General features: G+C 42.8%; 1 protein-coding gene across 2 annotated transcripts in view; it reads right to left on the bottom strand.

Annotated features, from left to right (window-relative positions):
• The window catches only part of LARGE1 (LARGE xylosyl- and glucuronyltransferase 1), a 398,517-nt gene that overhangs the window by 134,567 nt on the left and 236,208 nt on the right, over positions 1–27,742 (bottom strand). For both annotated transcript variants that reach the window (XM_050926400.1, XM_050926391.1), the window contains exon 6: positions 18,872–19,043. In XM_050926400.1, coding sequence (XP_050782357.1) covers positions 18,872–19,043 — 172 coding nt within the window. The remainder of the gene's footprint in view (positions 1–18,871; positions 19,044–27,742) is intronic.

Genomic DNA, 27,742 nt, shown 5'->3' with positions numbered 1-27,742 from the left:
TCAGAGGGATAAACATCAGGGAGGGAGAGGAGTTATTTAAGTTAAGGGCTAATGTTGAAAGGATAGATGGATATAAACTGGCTATCAACAGGCTTAGGCTTGAAATGAGATGAAAGTTTCTAACCATTCTGGAACAGCCTTCCACGGGGAGTAGTGGGGTCATAAAACCTAAATGGTTTCAAAGATTGAGCTTGATAAGTTTATGGAGGGGATGGTATGATGTGACTTACAATGACATCTAACTAATCTGCGACAGCTGATAGCAAATATGTTCAATGGCCGGTGATGAGACACTAATGGGGAGTGCTCTGAGTTACTACAGAGAATTCGTTCCCAGGTATCTGATTGTTGGGTCTTGCCCACATGCTCAGGGTCTATCTGTTCCCTAGATTTCGGGTCAGGATGGAATTTTCTCTCAGGTCAGATTGGCAGAGACCCTGGGGGGTTTTCACCTTCTTCTGCAAGATGGGGCACAAGTCACTTGCTGGTTTGAACTAGAGTAAATGGTGGATTCCCTGTTACTTGCAGTCTTTAAATCAAGATTAGAGGATTTCAGTAACTCAGCCAAAGGTTATGGGCCTACTACAGGAGTGGGTGGGTGTGGTTCTGAGGCTTGCAATATGCAGGTGGACAGACTAGGTGATCATGATTGTTCCTTCTGGCCTTAAAGTCTATGAAACTTGCCAAAGTCTAGTAAGCCAAAAACCATGGAGAATTCTTAAGCTTCACAAGGTCCTTGCTCCCTTCCTCCCCTTGATGGTCTTCCCACAAGTTCACAGCTAGACACTTCTACAATCATTAAAATATGCAGTACCAGAAATGTCCATACAAAAGTCCCAATCGTACTTGCCCAGAATAATAATGGCTAGTAAAAATCTCCACATCTGACCCGCTACATACCTTAGCTTACCATCTTCCCAAATGCCCCACCTCCAAGATGACCTTTGTGGCACACCCTAAAAGCAAGGATCTAGGGGTCAAAACAGGAAAGCAAGAATCAGAATCAAACACCATCAAGAAAACGCTCGGCCACCAGGGTATATTAGCCAAAGCACCAGGGGCGGCTCTAGACATTTCGCCGCCCCAAGCACGGCTTCATGCCGCGGGGGGCGCTCTGCCGGTCGCCGGTCCCGGGGCTCTGATGGACCTCCCACAGGCGTGCCTACGGAGGGTCCGCCGGTCCCGCTGCTTCGGTGGACCTCCTGCAGGCATGCCTGCGGAGGGTCCGCTGGTCCCGCTGCTTCGGTGGAGCCGCGGGACCAGCGGACCCTCCACAGGCATGCCGCCGAAGGCTGCCTGCCTGCCGCCCTCCCCGTGACCGGCAGAGCACCCCCCGCAGCTTGCTGCCCCAAGCACGCGCTTGGCGTGCTGGGGCGTGGAGTCGCCCCTGCCAAGCACTTCTGCAGACACAGCTGCTAAAAGGTATCACGTAGAGACAAGGAGAGTCTCAATGGTAGCCAGACTGCAAAACATTTAGGGCTTCATAGGTCAAAACCGACATCCAGAAGCTACTAGGCAGCCTGCGCAATCCGCAGAATACAGGTCTAATGTGGTTCTCTGCATGAAGCACAGCTTAATATGAAACCTGCTCTTTCTGCAGCTCTAATTTCAGCTTCTGAATAGTCTTAAAGAGTGACCCCATGTACAGTCCATTAACGCAGTCTAGTCTTTTTAATAACTATAACTATCATGACAAGATTTCTTATGTTAAAGTCACTGATACATACTCCAAGCCTTGGCTTTTTTTTTTTTTTTTTAAACTAATGTTTGTGGTCTGAGGGTTTACTCAAGCAATCTTACTGGATAATGCTGCACTGGGGCTCAGTATTATTGACCTCTGAGGTAAGCACAGTAATAGAAACTTACTGACATCACATGACTGTTTTCAGACAACCAAGAAACAATATTTTCTTCTTGGATTTAACGTTTTTATCATTCATTATATAACTAACTATATTATGAAACTTCTACAGTGGTGTGTGACAGATTTGCAAAAAAAGACCTTAGATAAAATAAAGTGGTTTATGACTACTCTCACTATCTGAAAACTCTATACTGAGGAGGAAGTAAGAGAGAGAGAGACACTGATAAAGCTTTCACCCAAAATAGCATGCTTCTATGGTAATAAAGGGCAGCTCTGTGTGATTATGCCAATTAAACCTTTAAAACAAGAATATAAAACCAAAGCAGAGAATCTCAGAAGCCGAACAGCACCTCACTGTTGTTCTGAACTATTCCCCAATGCACAAATCACTCTGAGCCTATTTTCTCCCCACTCTAAGAACATAACTGGTGTTATATGAGCAAAACTCTTTAGGAAGAAGAGGAAAGCAACAAGGCTTTTCCTGCACAGCAACAGAATTGCAGAGATTTCTTACAGTCCCCTCTTAGAAGTTAGGAATAGGGACCCATAACTGGGGCTCCAGGCACTACTGCAATACAAATAACAAACCAATACAAATAACAAACAAGGATAATAATACTAGAAAAAATTATTCACTCATGCCAGAGGGGGTGACATTTGCACTACTAATTTGTACAGCAAAGTAGTGGATTGCACAGCTCAAAGTTAACTTAAATAAATGTTGAATTGCTCACTAACTGTTATTCTACTAGTCACATTAAAAAAAAAAAGATTTTCCTTTTTGTTCAACAGTTCCGGCAGGGGGATGCAATAAATCTGGAGAAATATGTATTGATTTCAATAGAACTATGCCATTTACACCTATTTAGACCCACGATAGATAAAATCCATTAATTTTACAGCCGTCTCTTTTCTTGATTTCTCATTCCCTTTCTCCATTTCTTGATTCCTTTCTCTTCTGCTATCTATACCACATTTTCATTCTCTCGCCTTATCCCCACACCGTTTTCTCTCTTTTCCCTCCTATTATTTTCACTTTTTTATTGTTTATCATGGTTGAATGAATTAGATGATCATGAGAGTCAAACTGATGTCAGCGTGCAAATGTCCTCTTACAGCTCTGCCAAAGTACTTCAGAGCTCAACCCCTGCAGTTCCAGTCCTAGGTCTCTACACAGCTCTGCTAAATCAATTCAGCCCTGACCTGCATTTCTCTTGAGCAGAGACAGACAACTGTACCAAAATGTGTGATAATTCTGTGAGCCAGTTGAGCTCAATAAACTCTTATTTATTTGTGATCAACGCCAGATACCTAGAGATAAAGGATAGCGTATTTAATCACTGTTGCCCCTAGTCACCTCTCCTCACCTTTTGATAATTGTCCTATAAAGGAAGATTCAAGTGCACAGTAAGAATAGTTATGTAAATCCTATAATCAAGGAGCCAGAATCCTCTACTGGTGTAAATTGGCATTACTTTATTGATTTCAATGGTGCAATGCCAATTTACTTCAGCTGAGGATCAGGTCCACAATTTAAAGCAACACTCATCTTTATTACGTAGCTGCAGCGAAGATCACTTGACTCTGTGCTACTGGGAGAGCTGGTGTTGATATGGCTCAACAATGAGGAATTCTGGCAATAAGCCTGTAGGCAGCCCTTCAAGGGTGCCCCATAGCATCCACAACAATCACATCCTGAAGTATCTAGGCAGGAATTATTCCACTATAACTGGCTATTGAATCCAACATTTGTTGAGGGCTCAGTGGTGCAGTGGATTAGTGGAATTCTGGAGACCGTGGGCCACATTCAGAGGGGATGTAAATGTAGCTTATGCTTCAATAAAATGGTGTGAGCATAAATGAGAGTAAATTATGCATTGAAGGGGCAGAAGGGCAGAGTTGTGGTGGGAAAGGCTGTCATCAACAATAGCATGTAAGATAAAGCAGGGTGTTTTATCTTACACATTCTTACATCCAGCTGCTGGCTGTTTTTCTTGCTACACCATCACCTTTCTGTCCCCAACGGTCAAGATCCCTGGGTGTGTCAGAGCAGCGTCCCCTTTCCAGTGTCTCAAATTCTGGAGGATGCCAGGAACCAAATCGGCCCCAGACACAAGTGAGAGCGGTCTCAGGGTTGTTCTAACTTATCCTGCAGATAACGTCTCCCAAGGAGCTACTCTGCTGACATATCCTTCTCACTCCCAGAATGGCCCGCTATGCCAGTAGGATCAGATGTAGCTGATGTCGGGCTGGCCCGTTATAACTGAGGATTTTCTTAAACTAGGGGAATCCTTAGGTGCTGCCATCAGTCATTGGGTCCCCTTTGCAGAATTCAAGCCACGCAAAGGGGACATGGTAGGCCTGAGGAACTTACCCTGAATATACTAGCTTCCGCTCACTCCATCTTAACAAAGTATAATTTATACCACCATATATGCCACCTATGAATTTGGTCCAAATCTTATACAGAAAATAAGTGAAAATTAATCTGTTATCTCAACCTAACCTCCATTTGCCACATCACAAAACTACTACACATTTTGGTATGCCTGGCAGTCCCCACTTAGGGTAAGCCCAGAACAGAAAGAACAAGGATCACTGCACTTCACTCCTAATTTGCACCAATGAAGCTGTAATGGAACCAATCCTAGAAGAATGCTGTGTGCTGGTGGGTCAGAATTGGGGTTCATTGGTAGATTTATGCAAGGGAAGCTTGTACTATGCCTGGCTTAGATCAGTGCTGTTATTGCTTCACATTTACAAGCATTTAATATACCAAAATAAAAGTCTGGGATACATTGGGTTTTAGCCCATCATGGAGTTTCTGTTGAAAGTTTTTCAACCATCTCTGGTGTATATTTGGAGTCACCAGGGCTAAAACCCGTAGCAATGCCTCAGGGCATAGAAAAGATGAACTGCTTGGCATGTGCTGAATGCAAGCTGAAGATTACCATAAAGGGCATGGAGAAGAACAAGCTTGAGCCCTAAGTAAAGTACAGACACTTGGGGGGAGAAGTAGGTCATTACACACAAATCTATTTCTTTCTTCCGTCGTTGGTCTGGGGTTCAAAGGTCCTTGGTTTTCTAGGATACTAGTCTAGGTTAGAAGTAAATATGAATGTTCTGTATTATTTCTACAGAAGTGGACTGATTATAGATTTAATTTAAACACATGATTTGTTGTTTTTTTTTTTGTTTTTTGTTTTTACTGACACACACATACAGTGACTTTGTACACAGCATTACTTAAAACAGTTTAATACATCAGCTTAATTTGATAAGCCTTTCCCCCCTTTCCTGGGTATTGCAAACAGCAGTATCACAATCTCATACTGCTGATGGGGCAAGCATAGCACTGACCTCTGGGCAATGCATTCCACCTTCCAACTGCAGCCTGCAAGACAGATGTCCCCTAAGCCATTCTGTACCCCTTGCACATTCTTGTGCCATTAAAGATAGTATTAGACGTGATTTGCAGCATGAAACACAAAAAGGTGAAACCTCAGATGAGAGCTTTGTAATTGGAAATGGGGCCTTAGGTCCTTAAAAGTATGGATTGTTACTGCTGTGCTAGGTTGGTTAAGAAAATATGTCTGGCCCAGAGCTGGAGAAAATAGAATATCAAGTTATTCCAATGCACGTCACAGAGAAAAGCAAATGTTTTTGATAGATTACGTGTGATTAGCACAAGGGCTCTAGGCATGGAAATCTATCTATTAGATATCATTATTTCTTTAGTCCCAGTAATATAACTATCAAACCTTAGAGTAAACTTCATTTGTTATGGGAATGACCCATGTGCCTCATCCTCTGGGCTTTTTCACTTATGTCAAGCGAAATCATCATTACAGACTCGTAGCTAAATGTTGTTGGAATGATGGACAGGTAGCTCTTTCCTCCACATTCATGGTCTGTTTATTCATCTGCTCTGTTTACTGAGAATCACTAAATATAGAAGCTACTGGCACCAATATTAGTAAATGGACTAAGAACATGTGTTTCCTTCAGGGGAATATTTGACAGTGTATTTTTAAGCCATATAGGAGAAATTAAATGTAAACAAGTTGTGAATTGATGAGAAATGAAATGCATCAGTAAGAAGTTTGATTATTATTACATGAAGGGTATATTGCATCATTGGGGGAGGGATCAACCCATCAAGATGTCTGTCAGCACTCAGCAGTTCCTGATTTGTTCCTTTTATTATTGCAAGCAGGTTTCTCATTTCTGTAGAGTCCTCCACAAATCCTCAGATCCTCAACATTTTTATCCCCATCACTGAATTGTCCCTCTCCTGCACTGATGAGACGAGGCCATTGTAGAGGTGTTTCTTCTCCCTCTGTCCATCCTCTGGAGGCTGAATGTTCTGCCTTCTGACAATTATCAGCCTATGCTAGATCCAGGGAACTTGGGACCTGAACTCTGATCTCAAATGATGTCTACCACTAGGCTGATCCTCATCAGGTTTCTTTCAAGGCTTGCAATAAAAGTCCTTCACAGAGTAACTGACAGAAATGTAATTAAACCGGTTTGAATCTTCTCCCAAGTGTTCACAGGAGACCAAGAACATTTTCCCCTTTAATACTGAAAGATTCATACAATATTTAGTTTGGAAGTTTGGTAAATCATGAAATCCCACCATGAAGCTCTAAAATGGATGGCATGCCAACACAGACTTAAGAGAAGAGAACAGAGATGCTGAGAAAGCTCTCTATTGGTGCTGAAGAGACAAACATTCCTTATGCCTTCTGCATTGCCAAGTTTTGTGATTTTATTGCAAGTCTTCATGATATTTGATGTTTTCTAAAAGCCTCAGTTGCTGGAATCAAAAGATGGCAAGTGAATCTCAGCTTTAATTTATAATGAAGTAAGTTAATAGACCTAATAATTTTGGAGAAAATCATGAAAACATGAAAGAAGTGTATCCTAAAGGCTCAGAAACCAAAAAGCAAAGAAAAAGAATCATATTTTATATATCAGGATTTCCCCTAAGAGATCTCCCAAGTTCCTATACAGCATTGGACCCATAGCCTCTAGTTTGTTGTTTTCCTGGAGGCAGAATTGGATGCAGAACAGTTCTGCTAATAGAATAGATATTTAAAAATCTTTAACCATTTAATTTGGGTGCACAACGTACACACAAAAGTCTTTGTTGGCAAGAGCCACTTGCTACATCAAACCCCATAAATTGGAACGTGTGCATGCTGAGCCATGTAATAAACTCTCTCCTGTGCATTCATTTACTGATGTCAACTTTCTCATGAGCTGCATCATCACAAAAGGAATATCTTGGCAAAAGCAGAAGAGCAATTATAAAGGAAAAGGCTTCTCTTTGCACACAAATATTCATACAATGAAGAATGATTAAGTGTTCTTCCTAGCCCAAGGCATTAGTAAACCTCATTTTTTTGCTGTATCCCCCTCGTCATCAAAACTTAGTATTTACTTTCAGTCATTTGAATTGTTAATAGAATATCAGGGTTGGAAGGGACCTCAGGAGGTCATCTAGTCCAACCCCCTGCTCAAAGCAAGACCAATCCCCAAATGGCCCCTTCAAAAACTGAACTCACAGCCCTGGGTTTATCAGGTCAATGCTCAAACCACTGAGCTATCCCTCCGGTATGAAGCCCTACAGGCCCTTTGCCAGGGCAGTCCACATCCCTTGTTAGGCCCAGAACTAGAAGTAAATTATCCAGCAGCATATGGAGATCCGGAAATACCAACACATACCCCAGAATTTCTTATCAGCTATAGATATCATATAGGATTCTTGTTGATAAGGCTTTAACACTTTTGCACTAGAAAAATGAGAAAACACGTTGCAATAATCAGAAATAGAAAACTTTACAATCTCCACAGGGCCCTCTTCAAAGAGAAAATCTACTTCATTAGTGGAATAACCCTAAGAGAGTGATATACTATAGTCCAACCATAAAACACTTACACAGGTCTTTCAGAAACTAACAGATGTTTGGTCATAAAAAGAAAAGTATGATTCGGCCCTTTTAGATACCTACAAGAATTCAGATAATTTTCAGTTATTTTAATAGTCACCTGACAATTTTATTAATGCACGGTGCCGCTATCTGATCCTGTTTCCTTCTTAAAATGACCAGCTCGTATTGTGGATTTTCATACATGTCAAGGTGAGAGTTGCTAATGCATTCTCTTGATTAGTTAGAAAATGAAAACCCCTACTGTATGGACCAGAATAAACAGAAACATGGCTGTAGGATTGTTCACAAGTAATGCCTCATGCAGCCTGCACAGATCCAGTCTCAGAATGCTCTACAAAAGCTTTAGTGATTTTACTGTGAATAGACGGGCAGATCGGACCACAGAGCCTTCTGAAAAACAAACCTTGGTCAAACTCTGTCTTAGGTCTCAAGTGATAATGAATTTTATATTTTCATCTCAGCTTCGAATGGATGTTTGATTGCATCATAAAACCACCATATGCATGTAACCCTCTTGGAGTTTAGAGAGCGTGGCACCTTTACAACCTTTTCCTGAGGCACAGGAAGTGCTGGTTGTTCAGGGGGAGAGATGTCGAGAGAGGGAGAGGACAGGGGTATGACTGTGTCTGTAGCTCCAGACAAGAGGAGTTACAGCGAGCAGGCCCTCACATGGTGAAGCAGCCAAGAACCAGCCTGAAGCCTGGGTGGGTCAGAGTGGCCAAACAGGGATGCCCCAGGATGGGAGTCAGGAGGAGCACTGTGCTGGAAGAAATCACCTGAGAAGGACAAACTGAAGTCAGACCCAGTATCACTGTCACTCAGACCTGTCTGGGGCCGTGAGTACTGGGGCTTGTGACCTTGCACTGGGAATAAGGAGGGAGGCTGTAGCTAGTTAAGTGGATGGAGTGTTTGCCACTCCGTGCGCCTTGCAGAGACTAGCAGAAGACGGGTTTGTTGGGGAAAGTTTACTGGTGCAGAGGATGACCAGGAGCACCCAAGACTCACTGCCAAACTGGAACTCTGCCCACAATTCTTGAATTCTGAGCCCTAGTCTATACTACGAGTTTAGGTTGAATTTAGCAGCGTTAGATCGATTTAAACCTGCACCTGTCCACAGACTTTCAAGGACATTTCATCGCAATGATGAAATCGCATTTCTCTTTAAGAAATCTTGAAATGGATTTCTGTACTCCTCCTCAACAAGGGGATTAGCACTGAAATCGACATCGACGGGTCAAATTTGGGGTAACGTGGATGCAATTTCACGGTATTGGCCTCCGGGAACTATCCCAGAGTGCTCCATTGTGACTGCTCTGGACAGCGCTCTCAACTCTGATGCACTGGCCAGGTAGACAGAAAAAGCCCCACAAACTTTTGAATTTCACTTCCTGTTTTGCTAGTGTTGCAATTTGATCAGCAAAGGTGACCATGGAGTGTCAGAATCACAGAAGAGCTCCAGCATGGACCGAATGGAAGGTACTGGATCAGACTGCTGTACGGGGAGACGAATCTGTGCTATCAGAACTCCATTTCAAAAGATGAAATGCCAAAATATTTGAAAAAATCTCCAAGGGCATGAAGGACAGCAGCTGTAACAGGGACCCGCAGCAGTGCCACGTGAAACTTAAGGAGCTCAGGCAAGCCTACCAAAAAAAATGAAGAGGCAAACAGTCGCTCCAAGTCAGACCCCGAGACATGCCGCTTCTATGATGAGCTGCATGCAATTCTAGAGGGTGCCCCCACCATTACCCCACCTCTGTTTGTGGACTTCTGCAAGTGGGGGGAGTCTCATGCAGCAGAGATGAGGATTTTGGGGACAAGGAAGATGGTGAGGAGGAGGAGGGTAGTGCACAGCAGGCAAATGGAGAAAGCGTTCTCCCTAACAGCCAGGAACTGTTTATCACCCTAGAGACAATACCTTCCCAACCCTCCCAAGGTGGGCTCCTGGACCTTGAAGGCGGAGAAGGCACCTCTGGTGAGTGTACCTTTGTAAATACAATACATGGTCTATAAGAAAGCGTGTTTAATGATTAATTTGCCCTGAAGACTTGGGATGCATTCACGGCCAGTATAGCTACTGGAATGCATGCAAGCAACATCCATTCTTTATCTCTCTGTGTTATCCTCAGGAGAGCGATATCATTCATGGTCACCTGGTTGAAACAGGGAATTTTATTAAGGGAACATTCAGAGGCAAAATGCGACCTTGTACCGAAAGCACATGTGCTATATGTAAAGCTAACAGCTTGATTCACCATGAAAGTCTACCCATTATTCTCTAAAAATGTGTCTTTTAAAATACTACTCTCCCTTTTCTTTCCTCCCACAGCTGTAAATGTTTCAACGCTCCCCCATCACCTCCGTCTCAGAGGCTAGCGCAGATAAGAAGGCGAAAAAACCGCACTTGCGATGAAATGTTCTCTGAGCTCATGCAGTCCTCCTGCACTGAAAGAGCTCAGCAAACTGCTCAGAGGCAGACAATGTCAGAGTCCAGGAAAGCACAAAATGAACGTGAGAATAGGAGGGATATGCGAAAGGACAGGTGGCGGGAGCAAGAGGAGAAGTGGCGGGAGCACGATGATAGGTGGGGGCAGCATGATGAGAGGAGGCAGGATGCAATACTGAGGCTACTGGAGGATCAAACTGATATGCTCTGGAGTATGGTTGAGCTGCAGGAAAGGCAGCAGGAGCACAGACTGCCACTGTAGGCCCTGTGTAACTGACCGCCCTCCTCCCCATGTTCCATATCCTCCTCACCCAGATGCCCAAGGGGTGGGGTGGGGGGGCCTCTGGGTACTCAACCACTCCACCCCAAAGGACTGCCCAAGCAACAGAAGGCTGGCATTCAATAAGTTTTGAAATGGAGTGTGGCTTTGTCCTTCCCTCTTCCACTATCCTACCCGATGCTTCCCTCCTCCCCTACCCTTCCTGGGCTTCCTTTGCAGTTATCCCACATTTGTGTGATGAATTAATACAGGATGCATGAATTTGAAACAATTACTTTATTCCCTGCGCAAGCAGTGATAGAAGGGGGGAGGTCTCGGTTGGCTTACAGAGAAGTACAGTGAACCAAGGGGGCGGGTTTTCATCAAGGAGAAACAAACAGAACTGTCACACCGTAGCCTGACCAGTCATGAAACTGGTTTTCAAAGCTTCTCTGATGCGCAGCGTGCCCTGCTGTGCTCTTCTAACCACCCAGGTGTCTGGCTGCACGTAATCAACGGCCAGGCGATTTGCCTCAACCTCCCACCCCGCCATAAATGTCTCCCTCTAACTCTTACAGATATTGTGGAGCACACAGAAAGCAGTCATAACAACGGGAATATTGGTTTCGCTGAGGTCTAACTGAGTCAGTAAACTGCACCAGCGTCCCTTTAAACATCCAAATGCACATTCTACCACCATTTGGCACTTGCTCAGCCTATAGTTGAACAGCTCCTGACAACTGTTCAGGGTGCCTGTGTATTCATGAGCCATGGTATTAAGGGGTAGGCTGGATCCCCAAGGATAACTATAGGCATTTCAACATCCCCAATGGCTATTTTCTGGTCTGGAAAGTAAGTCTCTTGCTTCAGCTGTTCAGACAGACCAGAGTTCCCGAAGATGCGAGCGTCATGTACCTTTCCTGGCCATCCCACATTGATGTTGGTGAAATGTCCCTTGTGATCCATCAGTGCTTGAAGCACTATTGAAAAGTACCCCTTTCAGTTTATATACTGGCTGCCAAGGTGGTCCAGTTCCAAGATAGGGATATGCGTTCCGTCTATCGCTCCACAACAGTTAGGGAATCCCATTGTAACAAAGCCATCTACTATGACATGCGCATTTCCCTGCATCACTACCCTTGATAGCAGCAGCTCAGTGAATGCATTGACTACTTGGACCACAGCAGCCCCCACAGTAGATTTCCCCACTCCAAATTGATTCTCGAAAGACCAGTAGCTGTCTGGTGTTGCAAAGTTCCAGAGGGCTATCACCACTCACTTGTGAACTGTGAGGGCTGCTCTTATCTTGGTATTCTTGCGTATCAGGGCAGGGGAAAGCAAGTCACAAAGTTCCATGAAAGTGCCCTTATGCATGCAAAAGTTTTACAGCCACTGGGAATCATCCCAGACCTGCAACACTATGCTGTCTCACCAGTCTGTGCTTGTTTCCCGAGCCCAGAATCGGCCTTCCACGGCATGAGCCTGCCTCATTGCCACCAGGATGTCCAAATTGCCAGGGCCTTACTTTGAGAGAAGTCTGTGTCCATGTCCTTATCACTCTCATCACCACGATGCCGTCGCCTCCTCACCTGCTTTTGCAAGTTCTGGTTCTGCACATACTGCAGGATAATGTGTGAGGTGTTTACAATGCTCACAACTGCTGCAGAGATCTGAGCGGGCTCCATGCTTGCCATGGTATGGCATCTGCAGGAGAGCAGGAGCAGAGTTGCAGCGGGAGCCCATGACAGCCAACAAAGAGAAATTCGCTATTGATCGAGACAAGAGCAGGAGAGCAGAGTTGCAGCGGAAGCGGTGGATGACGACGGTCATATAGAGGACCTGTGAGGTGGATTTATGGCACCAGGAGAGCAAAGTGGCAGCGAAAGTGGTGGTTGGATGGCCAGTTTTGCCGACCTATTGTACTGTCTGCTGCCAGCAGCACTAGGACACAACAGCAGCAGTGTCCCTTAGCTGAGCTGAGTGGGCTGCATGCTCGCTGTGGTATGGCGAGACAAGAGCCGGACAGCAGAGTTGCAGCAGATGCCCCGAGAATAGATATTTATTCAGAATGATGAGAGGACCTGCAAGGTGGATTCATGGAACCAGTAGAGCGGAGTTGCAGCGGAAGCAGTGGTTGGATGACGACCGTTAGCAGTCCTACTGCACCATTTGCTGAAAGCAGTATGGCGCATGCACGGAAAAAAGGCATGACATGATTGTCTACCATTGCTGTCACGGAGGGAGGGGCAACTGATGACATCTACCCAAAACCACCTGCAACAATGTTTTTGCCCCATCAGGCACTGGGAGCTCAACCCAGAATTCCGTGGGCGGTGGAGACTGCGGGAACTGTGGGATAGCTACTGTGACAAAGTTCCTCCTCTACCTTGGTGGGTCTTGCACTTATTGGCAGATTTGCTCACCTCAGTGATCTTCCCCACAGTCTGGATCAACTCCTCCTGTGTCTGATCAGGAGCTGGGAGGTTTGGGGGGAACCCGGGCCTGCCCTCTACTCCAGGTTCCAGCCCAGGGCCCTGTGGATTGAAGCTGTCTATAGTGCCTCATGTAACAGCTGCATGATAGCTACAGCTCCCTGGGCTACTTCCCCATGGCCTCCTCCAAACACCTTCTTTATCCTCACCACAGGATCTTCCTCCTGATGTCTGATAATGCTTGTACTCCTTGGTCCTCCAGCAGCACACCCTCTCACTCTCAGCTCCTTGTGCCTCTTGCTCAAAGTTCCTCACATGCACTTCCTCTCCTCTGGCTCCCTCTGGCCTGACTGGCATGAGCTCCTTTTTAAACCCAGGTGCCTTGATTAGCCTATCTTGATTGGCTGCAGGTGTTCTAATCAGCCTGTCTGCCTTAATTGGTTCTAGCAGGTTCCTGATTACTCTAGTGCAGCCCCTGCCCTGGTCACTCAGGGAACAGAAAACTACTTAGCCAATGACCAGTATATTTGCCCTCTACCAGACTCCTGTACCCCACTGGCCAGGGTCTGTCACACTACCCACAGTGCAACACTTCAAAAGTCGATGCTAGCCATGGTACTGTGGAAGCACTCTGCCGACTTAATGCACTTAGTAGGGACATACACAATCGACTGTATAAAAGCGTTTCCTAAAAAAATCGACTTCTATAAATTCGACCTAATTTCATAGTGTAGACATACCCTGAGTCTAAATGCATTGCTTAGTGTCTATCCTTTTATATTGTGGTACCACTGGTCCCTTGAGTCCTCATGGTGTTCCCCCATCTTCTCCTGCTGTTCTTCTCCATTCATTCCTCTTTCAATAAGTATTTCCCTTTCCTATATTTGTTGTACTATTGTGTGTGTGTGTGGGGTGCACGCGCATGTGCTTTGGGGGGTGGAGGGAGGTGGAAGAGGTGCCCCTGGGGTGAAAGGGAATTTCCCTGCAGCATTCCACGTGCACCTTTTCTTGGCTAGAGCCACCTGCAGTGGAGACTCCATCGTGGCCAGGAGGGAACTATAGTTACATGCAAAAAAGGACTGAGTGCTGTCTTCGTGCAGTAAAGGCCAAGGCTAAGGATTAGCAGAAATTATCAAGATTGAGCTACTTTAAGAGAGCTACACTGGGAGAAACTGAAAGAGCACCTTCCTACTCTATTCCTGACTCTAGCTGATTTGTCAGCCCCTCACTTTCAGGCACATTAACTTCACACAAAAATTAAAAGCAACACACACACGATATATAAACTGTACAGATAATAGCCCTTGTAGAAGCATTACTAAACCAGCTACACAGGAATTTCTTTTTTCTGCTAAAGAAGGTGCGAGATTGCATGAATTTAGATTGTTACCTCAGGCAATCTGCAGAGCAATGTGCCAAAGCGCCTACATGCTGAGTGTTTACAAATTTAAAGTTTGGGATTGACTATGTGCCAATCCCTCTTCAGCTGTGGGCACTAGACCTGCACCCAAATCGCTGTTGACCTTTTCTGGTATTTATGATGTCAGTACAGATTTTTATCACTGTTTGAGCTCTTGACACAAAGCAAACAGGTTCTGTAGCCTGTGTTTATCCATGCAAGATATAAGAACTGGGATTTCAGTTCCTATCTGTCCACTCTTCTCTTTAGCTGCTTGGACAATATGAGGTGCTGCGTACATCTTAATTCTTTAACAAGCTTTTTCAGAGAAAATTTTTATATATAGAAAACAAATGTAGACAGGCTGGGTAACCTGATCTGCATATGGGACTGTGTGAAACATACCATTTATTTTACTTACTACAGTCAGTTGATTTTTAAACAGCTTCCAAATATTTACCGTTAAGTACAGCTGCAAAGGCAAGTGGCCAATTGGACTGTGGAATTGACTGACATTGCACATACATTAGAGTGGCATCAGAGGCTACCCACATTCTCCAAGGCTGGAATGCTTACGGTTTGTCCCAAGACGCACCAAAGCACCTTTGAAGTAAATTATAGCGTTAAGTCTAAAACTGAGTCTTCAACACCATGCCCTCCACCCCAGGAACTGCTCGGCTCTCATACATGCTTCTGAGTTGTTGCTTACACACGACAATGACTAGGCAAAACCAAGCAAGGATAGCAAGTGCTAGCTGCCAGTAGGCAATTACGGTTACCTAATCCTATCTCTGTGTGGAGACCCATACTCATCAGAGGCAACAGAGGTACAGATGATCCCGGCAAGTCTCTCTAGCTTGAATAACATTCACGTTAGTTTTGTGGTTCACAGCCTGGGTCGTTGTTGGAGAAATATGTTTCTGTCTGGTCATAGCTCTTACACTACAGGTTGGGTTGTAACCTACTGAGATTAAAGGTAAATTGAAGAACCTTGTCCAACAGCAGCAACAATCCCAGCTGCATTATAAAGATACTGCTATGTGCTTTTCACTCATCTAATTACCAAGAGGCCAAAATAGAGAAGTGGAGATGGGGAAAAGAGAGAGAGAGAAAGTAAAAAAAATAAAATAAAAGAATGTAGAAAAAAAAGACTGGTCTACACTACTTCAAAAGGGAGAAGGAGATACGGAATTCAACTAGGAAACAATATGATTAAAATGTGCAAGAGGGAGGGGTCTCTTGAAAACAGTGAATAAATTCTGTATTGGGATCTAAAGATATCAGTAGGCTAGAACATGGCTTTTAAAGATAGATCTAATATGTTTTGGCCCCATCCATATAGACTTTCAGACTGTATTAGAAGAAGCCGTTTTTGATGGAACAATGTTTAAAAGAAACCTGGTTCCCATGCCAATATACTCAGAGGAAAAATGATTTCATTGTAATGGCACTGGATTAGGATTTGGGAGATTCGGGTTCAGTTCCCAGTTCTGCCACAGACTGGCTGTATGACCTTGGGCAAATCACCTAATACTCTGTGCCTCAGTTTTCATCTATAAAAGGAAAGCATTAATACTTCCTTTGTCTATCTTGTTTGCTTAGACTGTAAGTTCTTTGAGGCAGGGACTGTCTCTCACCATCTAGCACAATGGGGTCCTGATCAAAGTTGGGCCCCCCATGCGTAATTCAAATAAGAGTGAAAGAGTCAGAGCCAAAATGGCTCTGCCCCATTCAAACCTGGGCTAGTGGAAAACAATGTTTACTATATAATTAAAGACAAAATCAGAAATTTGGAAGGGGAAAAAATCTTTCACTGCTAAGAGGATGGAAGAATAAATATAACAAAACAACTAGCTGATGGGGCCTTTTAAAAATTCTATGAATGATGGCAGAGAACATAGTTTAAAACTCATTCTTTTCTCAGCAGAATTCACACAATTTCTGCAATGAAAGTGGATTGGCTACACTAGGTTTTACTGCCTGAAACATTTTACAGCACTTTATCCAAGAATGTGTATGTTCTATGGTCTTGTTTTCCTGCCCCTAGGCCAGATGGTTTCTCAAGTACGGAACTGTCAGAATCCAATGTGAGATGAATGGAAAACCTAACCTGTGTAAATTAAGCCTCAGAAGCCTCAGAAGCCTGCCCCTACCAGACTGGCTGCAGACAGAAACCTTTGAAGTTAATATTAATATATTGTTTGTTTAAAAAATCTACCATACAGAAAGAGATACTGCACCATGCTTAACTTTGAGAGACAGGGAGAGAAAGAGGCTAAAGCAGGAATGTCAAACTCATAGCTGACAAGCTGGATCTGCCCCCCTTAATGCATATATCCAGCCCTCCATGAAAGATTCAGATTACACAGAATGAAAATTTCCACTACACTAATAAAAATCTAGCCCTTATGGTCGCAGAGATAACCTCCTAAATGTGACATAGCCTGAAACAATATTTCTAAAACCATCTAAGAGAGGTGTGTTTCCCATATTAATCTCAATGATGTGTCAACTCTGAAGCCTAATGTGCCACTTCAGTTAAAAGATTTTCAAATAACCAAGTGCACATATTTACATGAGTAATTTGTGCACTCAGCTACACTGATTGAGCAACTCTGGTAACTGCATATGCAGAGGAGCAAATAAACAAAGAACAGAAATAGCAATGGTTCTAAAAAGCATCCTGTATCATTTTCCCCCAACTGAGTGATGTTGAATGTAACAGTAACTTACCAAATACAATATTAGTTATTATATAAGGGGCATATTCTCTCTCCTTGATCTTTTGCACAAATCTCCTGTTTTTATTGATGATTTTTTCCTCACAATACCCTGTGAAGAAAGGAACTTAACAGGGTGAAATTTAAGTGCCTGTGATATACAGGAGGTCAGATGAGATGATCTATTGGTTCCTTCTGGCTTTAAACTCTTTGAATCTATGAATTTGTGGGAGACTCTTTGTGAATCAAGGACATAGGATATCCCTAACTCTATAGCCTTGGGTTACAAGCCATAACCACAAATTTAATTTGGGCCTCTCAAGGTAACACAGCTGACATGTCTATGCTGAAAGACCATCCTCAATCTAAACCTCTTCTACATAAGTTGTCCTAGAAAAGATAATTTGAACCATCAGCCTCTCTAAATCCTTAATATCAACTGGAAAATTTAGACTTCCTGGGAACAAACAAAACCACAGATTTCAGATGCTTCTCTGTGTGTGTGTTTGTAAACGGGAAAAGGCTGTGCTGGAGTGTAATATCTGCTATCCTCCAGGATCCCACAAAAGGAATCTCTGTCCCTCTCCATCCTATACCTGCTGTGAAAATATTTTTACTTGCTGAAACATCAGATGAAATCATCACGAGATTTCCAACAGCCATTTCCACCCAATAATTGGTGTCTGAACATTTCTACTAAGAGAATCACTAGCTCTAAAATTGCCCTCCCAGATGGAGTAGGATATGGTGTCAGACTCCTGCAGAGGAGATAGCTTCCCTTAACAGCCGTATTACTACTGTTGTGCTAAGTATCGTCTCAGGAACACACTGAATTGTACCAAAGAGGTCTTTTCCAAGTTATTGTGAGAAGACTAATGGGAAAACTGAGGAATGGACTAAAGAAGCCTAAAATAATTGTTAAAGATTGATTTTATAAGTACAGTTGTCACGCATGCTGGAAATTCATGGCGCCATTCAAGAATCAAATCTCTCTGTGATCTGAGAACAAGTGGTAGTCATCTCTCCTAGCCAGTCTGAAGAGAAGAAAAATATCAAACAACAAAATAGAAGGTTTCAATATTTAAAGAGTGATCGTGGTGTGGCAGGAGTGATAAACTTGGTAGATTCCTGTGGGAGAGAAAATAGGAGTTCAAAGTCACTGAGTGCTATAGTTTTTAAATGGGAGTTGTGTGGCTAGCCTCTCCTTACCCATTTGCTTTGAAAATGGCTCTCTCCTCGTCAAACTGTGTGACAGATTTCAGGGAGGTAATGGCAGTGGATAGGACTGAGGGAATCTATTCCAGACACTTCATATCCAGCAGATGTCTTTATCGACTTATTAACCAAAGCAGGAAATATTTTCCTTTAATTCACATAATTGCAGGCAATAATCCGCCCTCCCTTGCATCACTCCAAGTAGGTTCTCCTCATTTTCAGTGATAACAAATAGAGGCTATTTGGATTTATTAATAAAAATAATGTGAAATAATGAGGTTATTTCAGTACTAAACATCTAAAGTTGCCTAGAATCACATTTTAGCAGGTAATAATAATTCCTCTCCTCACTATGCACCTTATTCCTGAACTCCCCATGCCCACCAAAACATTAGGAAGAACAAAACTGCCCCAAATTAGTGATGACAACTGAGCCTGCATTGTTGTGAAGAAAAGCAGCAGACAGAGTACACATATTCCAACATCAGAAACCACAATAGTAGAAGTATTTAAAAATAAATCTCAACTTTCCCCCCAGCTTAGTTTACAAAAGAAGCATTAAAAATGGTATTAGAATACCTTTGAACTTGTGAAAGACGGCCCATAGCTCAGCAATGTCAGTGGCAAAGGTTATGTCTGTGTCGAGGACAATGACTCGCTCGAGATTGGAAGGGAGAGTCTTTGTCAGAACCAGCTTCATCAACCCATAAATCCCAGAGTAGTGTTTGTTGGGGATCCAGGATACTTCCGACTAACGGGAAAAAAAGGAGTGGGGGAAGGAAGAAAAGGGGGGAAAAACAAGCTTAGTTAGAGACATATTGTTTTATAGATATAGGTTTCCAAAATCTTCCTGATGCTAGTTCTTGCAGTGGGGGAAGAACTACTATTGGGGGCCAGCAATAATAGAACCATATGGAGGCAGCCCTGAGCAGACATCTGAAATGCTAGTTTTAAGCCAACATCAGAAATGTACTAAAGTTTCTAAAATCTTGAATCAAAATAAGTTCTTTGAGGCCACAGCTTCACTGAATATAATTAAAATTGAACCAGCCTTTCCAACCCTGTTGAATCCTTGTGTGTCTTGGTAAAATTAAAATACATCTTTAATCCAAAATCCCATGTGTATTTTACATTGCTTTCATTTTCACACCAAAGCAAAACAATTCTGTGTTTGCCATTCCCAGAAACGACCAACTCTGAGGAGACAGAACAAATGCTTTTAGCTCTCTTTATATTTAGCGGGGTTTGGAGGTCTTATGATGGTCAGCAGGTCCACATTTCAAAATGTTGATCACTTGGGAACAATCGGACAAGAAACTGGTATAACCCTTTACTTTGAAAGCTGACAAAGGCCTTCCTACCAAATGTCATCTCACTCCAGTTCTTACCACTCCTAACTGCTGTCATGTGGCATCCTATAGAACTGGTCAAAAGTGAGGAGGAAAAGGAGGGAATTTCAAAAAATTTCAATAAAAATTTGAAACTTTTTGACCAAAAATGGGACAAAATTCAAAACCTTTCAACAAAGTTTCAGGTGATTTTTTCAAAAGTACCTAAAGTGACTTAGGAGCCTAAATCTAATTTTTAAAAGTGAAAGACACTCAGGCTCCTAAGGTCTGGTGTATATTTAAAATATTGGGCGACCTAGTTACACCACGTGGAGGCGGTGTGTGAAAAAATTCAATCCCGAAACACCATAATTGAAATGACTTAAGTACTGATGTAGACCTGGCTAAGGCGACAGAAGAATTCTTCCGTTGACTTAGTTACCATGTCTTGGGAAGAAGGGGGGAGCTACATTACCTGCATTGACAGAACAACTCTTTCCATTATGGTAGGAAGCATCTACACTGCTGTAGCCACTGTAGCGCTTATAGTGTAGACAACCTGAAAGATCTACTGACTTTCAATAAGACGTAGGTTCCTAAATGCCAAAAGCCACCTTTGAAAATGGGACTTTGGCTCTTAAGTCACACGCTTTTGAAAATTTTACCTTAGTCTCATGTCTGATGTTCCTTCTGTCTAATGTCTTACAGAGCATTCACTAAGTCCTGACGTCCTCACTCAGTTTTCACTCAAGCAGGGCTCCCATTGCTTCAGTTACAATTTTGACTGTGGGAGGCCTGGGCATGGATGGACTTCAGGATTTACCAGTATGCTGAGCGCTGAAGAAGTTAGCACCGGGCAGGCGTGTATAAACCTGACTTCTAACAGAGAGCAGGTTTATTTTATTGTTTCAGATCACTTCACTAGCATCTCTGAATTACTATCTGAGACATTTTTTGCATAGAAGAGCCAATTTCTCTTAAACTCTCCTTCCTCCCCTCCCGAAAAACCTTCCCATTGCAAAATGAGTGCCTGAACATGACTTGGAATTTGGGAGAGAAAAGGTTAGGAATAGCTGCTTAAGCTGGACTGCTATGATGCATTTCTCTTCTAATATACAGTGCAAGTTTGCTTTACACTATAACTAGGGCTCTGCTGATATAAGAGGACCTGCTCTATTCCCTTTAAAATAGAGTACAGCTTTCATCTATATTCTATCAGTTTTCAGCACCAGAGACAGACCTTTACATCCCTATGCAGTTCATCAGGCAGATGGCAGATACTGAAGCAACCTGTCCCATTAAAATTTTAGGGAGTAAGGTAGAAAATATCATCATGTGGTTTCAAAACATGTCCCAAAGTGAGAAAAATTTGAACAGTACTAAATGAAAATGAAGGGTTTTTTTCTGAAGGGACCTCAGCTCAGCTTCCATTTGTATGCCTGAAACTTTACAAGTGCAATTATTTGCATACACACTATTTTTTTTTAGCACTGTGACTTGCACACAGATGCAATCAAATGTACATGCACAGAACTCATTTGCTCTCACAAACAGGATTTACACGTTTGTACACTAGCATTTGCACATGGAAGTGACAGCGCATGTAGCAGGGTGGTCACCCACTCTGGCCCTAAAGGGGTTAAAACAGCCCTGGGAAAAGGCTGCCCAGGGAGCCAGAAAACGAGGCTGATTGGGGAAGCAGCCACTGCTAGGGCGACGCCCCAATCAGGCCACAGGTGGCCCTATAAAAGGCTGTGGGCCAGGAGCTCAGGCAGTCTCTCTCTAGCTGTGGAGAGAGATGGGCCTGGCAGCTTGGGAGCTCAGCAGGGTACCTAGAGTGAAGCAGGGCTGAGGAAAGGCCAGAGGAGCTGGGGAACTCCAGGCTAGAAAACCCACAGGCTGCAGGCCTTGGTAAAGGCCAGGAAGGGTACTGGGGTTGCAGAGGTGCAGCCCAGGGTATGCAAAGGCAGCAGGTCCAAACCCCGCTTGCTGACGATGAGTGGTATAGACTGCAGTTTGCCCCAGTGAGCGGGTGCTAGATGGTGACTGGCAGTAGCCACTGAGACGAGGTGGGGGTAGAGGGTTGGGGGTTCCCCTGAGTGGGGAGACCCAGAGAGTGGAGGTACTGCCAGGGGGCAGCACCCAAGGTAAAGGGGCACTGGGGTCTGGGAGGGACATGGGGCCAGCGGAAAGCGGGACATTGGCCAGCAGAGAGCGCTCCGGAGCTGGAAGAGCTAATTCCCAGGACGACCAGCAGGAGGCACCGTGCCAGTGAGTCGCCACATCTCTACAGTGCACAAAAAACTCAGCAACAGATTCTGATCTTACCCTAGCATAAATCATCATAAGGGAAACTAGAGTAAGGACCTTAGTGAGCAAGTCGCTACAAATATACAAACACAGGCCACGTTGTAAAAACAAAACAAAACTGGCTTTAATAGTCCACTTCCTTGCCTCATCTTTTCTTTCTTGCCATTGTCATATTGTGTGTTACCAAGCTACAGTGCTTAGTAAAGAAATCTAGTTTCTTTCTTACCTAGAAACGCACACAGTGGGTAATTTTGTACATATATAAATGAACCTTAAGTGTTCTTCAGAATTTATTTTTTTTTAAACCAGGCAGAGTTGTGTAGAATCAAGAGGTTAATTGGGATTCCAACCCTAAAAACAGACCTATACTCAAAACAATTCGTTGATCCTGTTCTCTCCTCTGCATGGTGTCATGAGGAATGGACCATCATATGATGCTGTTGGTAAAGGAATATCCCCAACCCCAAATTTGGATTTTATCCAGGGTCCTGTGCCTGAAGCAACTGCCCAATCTGAACATGGGAACCAGCTCTGCACCTGTACTAGTGTGATAAAAGGGTTAATACAATTTTAAAGATTCAGGCTTGCTTTCATGAATATAATATCATCCATTCCTATGTTATTAATTTTAGATAGTATGTCCCTAGTCTAATTAGTGAAAATGCAATATTGCACTACAGTACCTCATAATATGCTTATGCAAATAAGACTAATACGGCAGGGGGGTCAGAGGATTCATATACACGCAGAGATAAGCAGGGAAGGAAAAAGGTGATAAGAATCACAAGAGAGTCACCTTCCAGGAGCTGCTAACTTCTTTGCATTCAGGATTCCACCTAATTTCTAATACTGCTGTAATGTGTGAAGGTAGGGACGAGACCCTTTGCCTGGTAATTCCTTCAGATTTGGCACTGAGACATGACAGTCCCACAGCACTGAAACCTACGCTATTTTGAAGGACCACTGAAAATGACATGAGTAGTCCTCAGTCCAAGTGGTCCTTCAGAGCTGGTTTGGCATTTTACATTTATCCATTAAACTGGATATAAATAAGTATGACTGGGCAATTAATGATAAAGCTTGTAGGTGCAATGTGTTTTTCTGATGTAGAGTTCTCTATGCCACAAGCACGAGTCCTGGATATTGCCACCAATTCCCCGTATTCACCTTTAACAAGGCCACCAAAACTGCTCCTAAAAGCTGGATGAGAGTCCCTCTGCACCATCAGCACTATTTCTGGGATGAGCAGCATCATTAGCTCATGGCTTCACCATCCACGAGTAATGGGGCCATTCCAAATTTGTGCCAAGACCACCTCTTGATATTGCACAACAGAATCACATATTCTCTCTCTGTTTTATATATTCACATGGAAAAAACATTAGAACATAAAAGTTGCACAGACAAGCACTTAAAAGTTAAGGACAGAATTAAAGTTAAGTAAGGTTTCCTGGCCACAAATTCTTGTAAAATTCTACAACCTGTAAGACATCCTCTACATTTCAGATAACGTGTGACAAAAAGAGACTCTTACTTGTACAAATATTTTGCTGCAGATTACAAATCACCTTGAGTTTTATCTCACAAAAAACAATGACCCAGTTATATTATCTTTGAGAATCATTTTGCCTTACATGTAGTATCAGAGTCAGTTCCATAGCAACCAATATCTCCAGAAGACACAGAACTAGTAAGAAAGCAGGGAGACTGTAAAAGACGTGACTGAAAGGGAGGTGGTGATATATTCAGTAAGTTATACAGTTACCAACTAAGAGGATGCTAGGAATCAAATCAGAATCATAGGAATGTAAGACTGGAAGGTACCTTGAGAGGTCAACCAGTCCAGCCCCCCTGCACAAAGGCAGGACCAATTGTACCTAGACCATCCTGACAGGTGTTCGTGTAACCTATTCTTAAAAACCTCCAATGACAGGAATTCCACAACTTTCCTTAGAAACGTATTCCAGTGCTTAACTATACCTATAGCTGGAAAGTTATTCCTATTATGTAACCTAAAACCTCCCTTGTGGCATATTAAGACAATTACTACTTGTCCTACCTTCAGTGGACATGGAGAACAAATGATTACCATCCTCTTTATAACAGTTCTTAATATACTTGAAGACTCATCAAATCTACCCTCAGTCTTCTTTTCTAAGGACTAAACATGCCCATTTTTTAACCTTTCCTCAATAGTTACGGTTTTCTAAACCTCTTATTTTTGTAGCTCTCCTCTTGACTCTCCAATTTGTCCACATCTTTCTTAAAGTGTGGCAACCAGAACTGGAGACAGCACTCCAGCTGAGGACTCACTAATGCCCAGTAGAGTGGGACAATTATCTACCCATTTCTACAGCACCCGTTAATACACTCCAGAAAGATAGTAGCCTTTTTAGCAACTGCATCACATTGTTGACTCATCTTCAATTTGTGCTCCACCATAACCCCCAGATCTTTTCCAGCAGTACTACTACTTAGACCGTTATTCCCAATTTTGTAATTGTATATTTGATTTTTCCTTCCTAAGTGTAGTACTTTGCATTTGTCTTTATTGAATATCATCTTGTTGATTTCAGACCAATTCTCCAGTATGTCAAGGTTGTTTTGAATTCTAATCTTGTCCTTCAAAGTGCTTGCAACCCCTTCCAGTTTGGTGTCATCTGCACATTTTATAAGCATACCGTCCACTCCATTATCCAAGTTGTTATTGAAAATATTGAATAGTACCAGATACAGGACAGACTCTTCCAGAACCCCACCAGATAAGTCCCCGTACTTTGACAGTAAACCATTGATCATTAATCTTTGATTATGTCTTTTAACCAGTTATGCATCCACTTTATAGTAATTTCATCCAGACCATATTTCCCTAGTTTGTTTATGAGAGTGATGTGTGGGACTTTGTGAAAAGCCTTACTAAAACCAAGATATACCTATTACATCTCCACCTTTCCCCACATCCTCTAGGCCGGTAACCCTATCAAAGAAGGAAATTAGGTTAATTTGATATGATTTGTCTTGACAAATCCATACTGCCTATGACTTATAACCCTATTATCCTCTAGGTGCTTACAAACTGACTGTTAAATGATTTGTTCCAGTATCCTTCCAGGTTAGGCTGGAAGTTAGGCTGACTGGTCCATAATTCCCCAGGTCCTCTTTTCCCCTGCCCCCCTTTTAAAGACAAGTACTTTGTCCTCCATGAGTTCTTAAAGATAATCACTAATGGTTCTGAGATTGTTTCATCTAGTTCTGTAAATACCCTAGGGTGCATTTCATCAGGCCCTGCTGACCTGAATACATCTAACTTATCTAAATATTCTGTAACCTGTTCTTTCCCTATTTTGACTTGCGTTTCTTGCTCACTGTTAATGTTAATTATGTTAAATATCTGGTCATGATTAATCTTTTAAGTGAAGACTGCAGCAAAATATACCTCAGCCTTCTTGATGTCGTCTGTTATTAGCTCTCCTTCCCCACTAAATAGTGGGTCTACATTTAATTTATTATGTCCCTTCCTAGGTATATTTGATTTTGTGTCTTAGCTTTTCTGATTTTGTTCCTACATGCTTGTGTTAATCTCTTGTACTCATCTTTTTGCAATTTGACCATGTTTCCATTTTTTGTAGAATTCTTTTTTTATTCTTTTTTAATTTTTATTTTTATTTTCAGGTAATTAAAGAGTTCCCCCAATGGAGCCAGATTAACCTCTTACTATTCCTCTTAGCTTTCCTTTACAGCGAGATAGTTCGCTGTTGCACTTTTAATATGATCTTGTAGAGAAACTGTGAGCTCTCCTGAACTCCTTTTTTCCTTAGATTTTCTTCCCATGGGACATCACCTACCAATTCTCCAAGTCTGTAAAAGTCTTTTTTTAAAAGTCCATTATCCTTATTCTGTTGCTCCCACTCCTTCCTTTCCTTAGAATAATCAAATCTATCACTTCATGATCACTTTCAGTCAAATTGCCTTCAACCTTCAGAATGACAACCCAGGAAGGGCAGGAGCAGTATAAAAACAAGAATCTCTGGCACTTGGAACAATGGTCAGAGCGTCTAGGATTATAAATCCATGTTAGACCTGAGAGAACTATGGCTCCAAATTGAGTTTGGATATTAGCATGAGGAATAGGCTGAAAGCATGTGACCAAACGGAACAAAATCATGAGAAAGAAGGATTGTTTGTGTTAAACTTGCAATGACCCTTGAAATACCAGCGTTATTTTATTTAAGATTTGGGTAGAGAAAACATGGCTAATTGGGTACCGGGTGCAGTAAATAATTAGTTATATAAGCTTGTTTTGAAAAGAACTGCTTAATCCAGTAACTAGGGAAAAATGACAAACTGAGATAAGAAGAAAACCTTAAAGGGAGCAAGGTTCAGTCCTAAAGTCACTCACCAAGGTTTAGCAAAGATCTGATAAACAGCAGTGACATCACTTGATTGCTATAGTGTATGAAAAGCAAGGGTGTTCATGGGATTCTTTTTCAAAGCTTTTCCTTACACCTCTGGAGTCACACTATGATGGGAAGGTGTCTCCTGGGCCTCTACCTGTTAAGTATTTTGGCCAGTGCTTATAATTCTATTGTTGGTAGGGTATAAAATATAGGTACATATGCTTGTATTTGTATTGTGTTTGTAACCAACACCAAGTGGCTTTTGGACTGGTAAAGGAGTGATGAATTGTGGTAAATATGAATAAAATTATTAGGAAAATTATTTCAAACACAGTGCTAGAGTAAACTACTGCATCAAAAGCATGTTTAACCATGCTGAGACCATATCTGAAAAACAAGGTTGCTAAAACACCATGCCAACAGACATCCTGCCTCCTCCACTGCTCCCACTGTTGCAAAATGTTAAGAAAAAAAGCCTAATGTAGACCACAACACCTCAGAATAAAATGAGCCCCCATTTGCAAATCTGCAGGCTCCTCTCTGTTAACTCAGGACAGCTGCTATTTCAGTGTGAGTCACATACACATGGAGCTGTCACGTTTTTTCTTCCACAAAGATGCTTGAGTCTGGTTTTGTACACTCTAGATCAACATTCATAATAGCTCTCCCAAAGCCGAAACCTGTGTTGTGCCAGCTCAGAGAACTATAGCAATCATTTTTTTTAAATGATTACTCCCCTCCGCCTCAAGATAGCTGACAGGAGAGAATCCCTGCCGATTTTTCCACGTGGATACTGATTACCCTATAGTTCTAAATGAAGTATCTAAATGAGCATGAGAGGCAGGAAGCACATAGCCCTAGTAATCTGCTGACATTCTGCACTCATTAAGGAAAGCACCTGCCTAAGTCCCACTGGGTTCAATGGAACTTAAAACACATGCTTACACATCCTTCTCAAGAGGGATGCTTTCCTGAATCAGAATGTTTAAGCAGGGTTGTAAATGCTACTTTTTTTTTTTTTAGGTGCTTGGATGGGGCCGAGCTATGAGGGGAGGAGCCAAACTGAGGGTCCCAGAGCAGCCTCTGACTGGCTTTCCAGTAAGAGAGGAAAGTCGGGACATGGAGCAGTAGGTGAGGGCAGGCTCTCTAGTCAATAGGGGAGACGAGAGACTCAGCAGAGGACCAGAAAAAGCTCCTCCCCCTTCTGAAACATTCCTACTTCTGCTGCTGTGAAGGACAAGGGAGGTGTCATGGTATAATTCCCCACTCTGAACCTTAGCATCCAAAAGATGGGGTACCAGCATGAATTCCTCTAAGCTCAATTACCAGCTTAGTACTTGTAGCACTGCCACCAACCAGGAATTCCAGAGCCTGGTACACTCTGGTCCCCCCAAAACCTTGCCCAGGGACCCCCA

The sequence above is a fragment of the Gopherus flavomarginatus genome, chromosome 1 (assembly GCF_025201925.1).
Source record: "Gopherus flavomarginatus isolate rGopFla2 chromosome 1, rGopFla2.mat.asm, whole genome shotgun sequence".
In the NCBI taxonomy this organism is placed as follows: Eukaryota; Metazoa; Chordata; order Testudines; family Testudinidae; genus Gopherus; species Gopherus flavomarginatus.
Note: the sequence above shows the minus strand (reverse complement) of the source record. Positions and strands in the feature narration are given on the sequence as shown.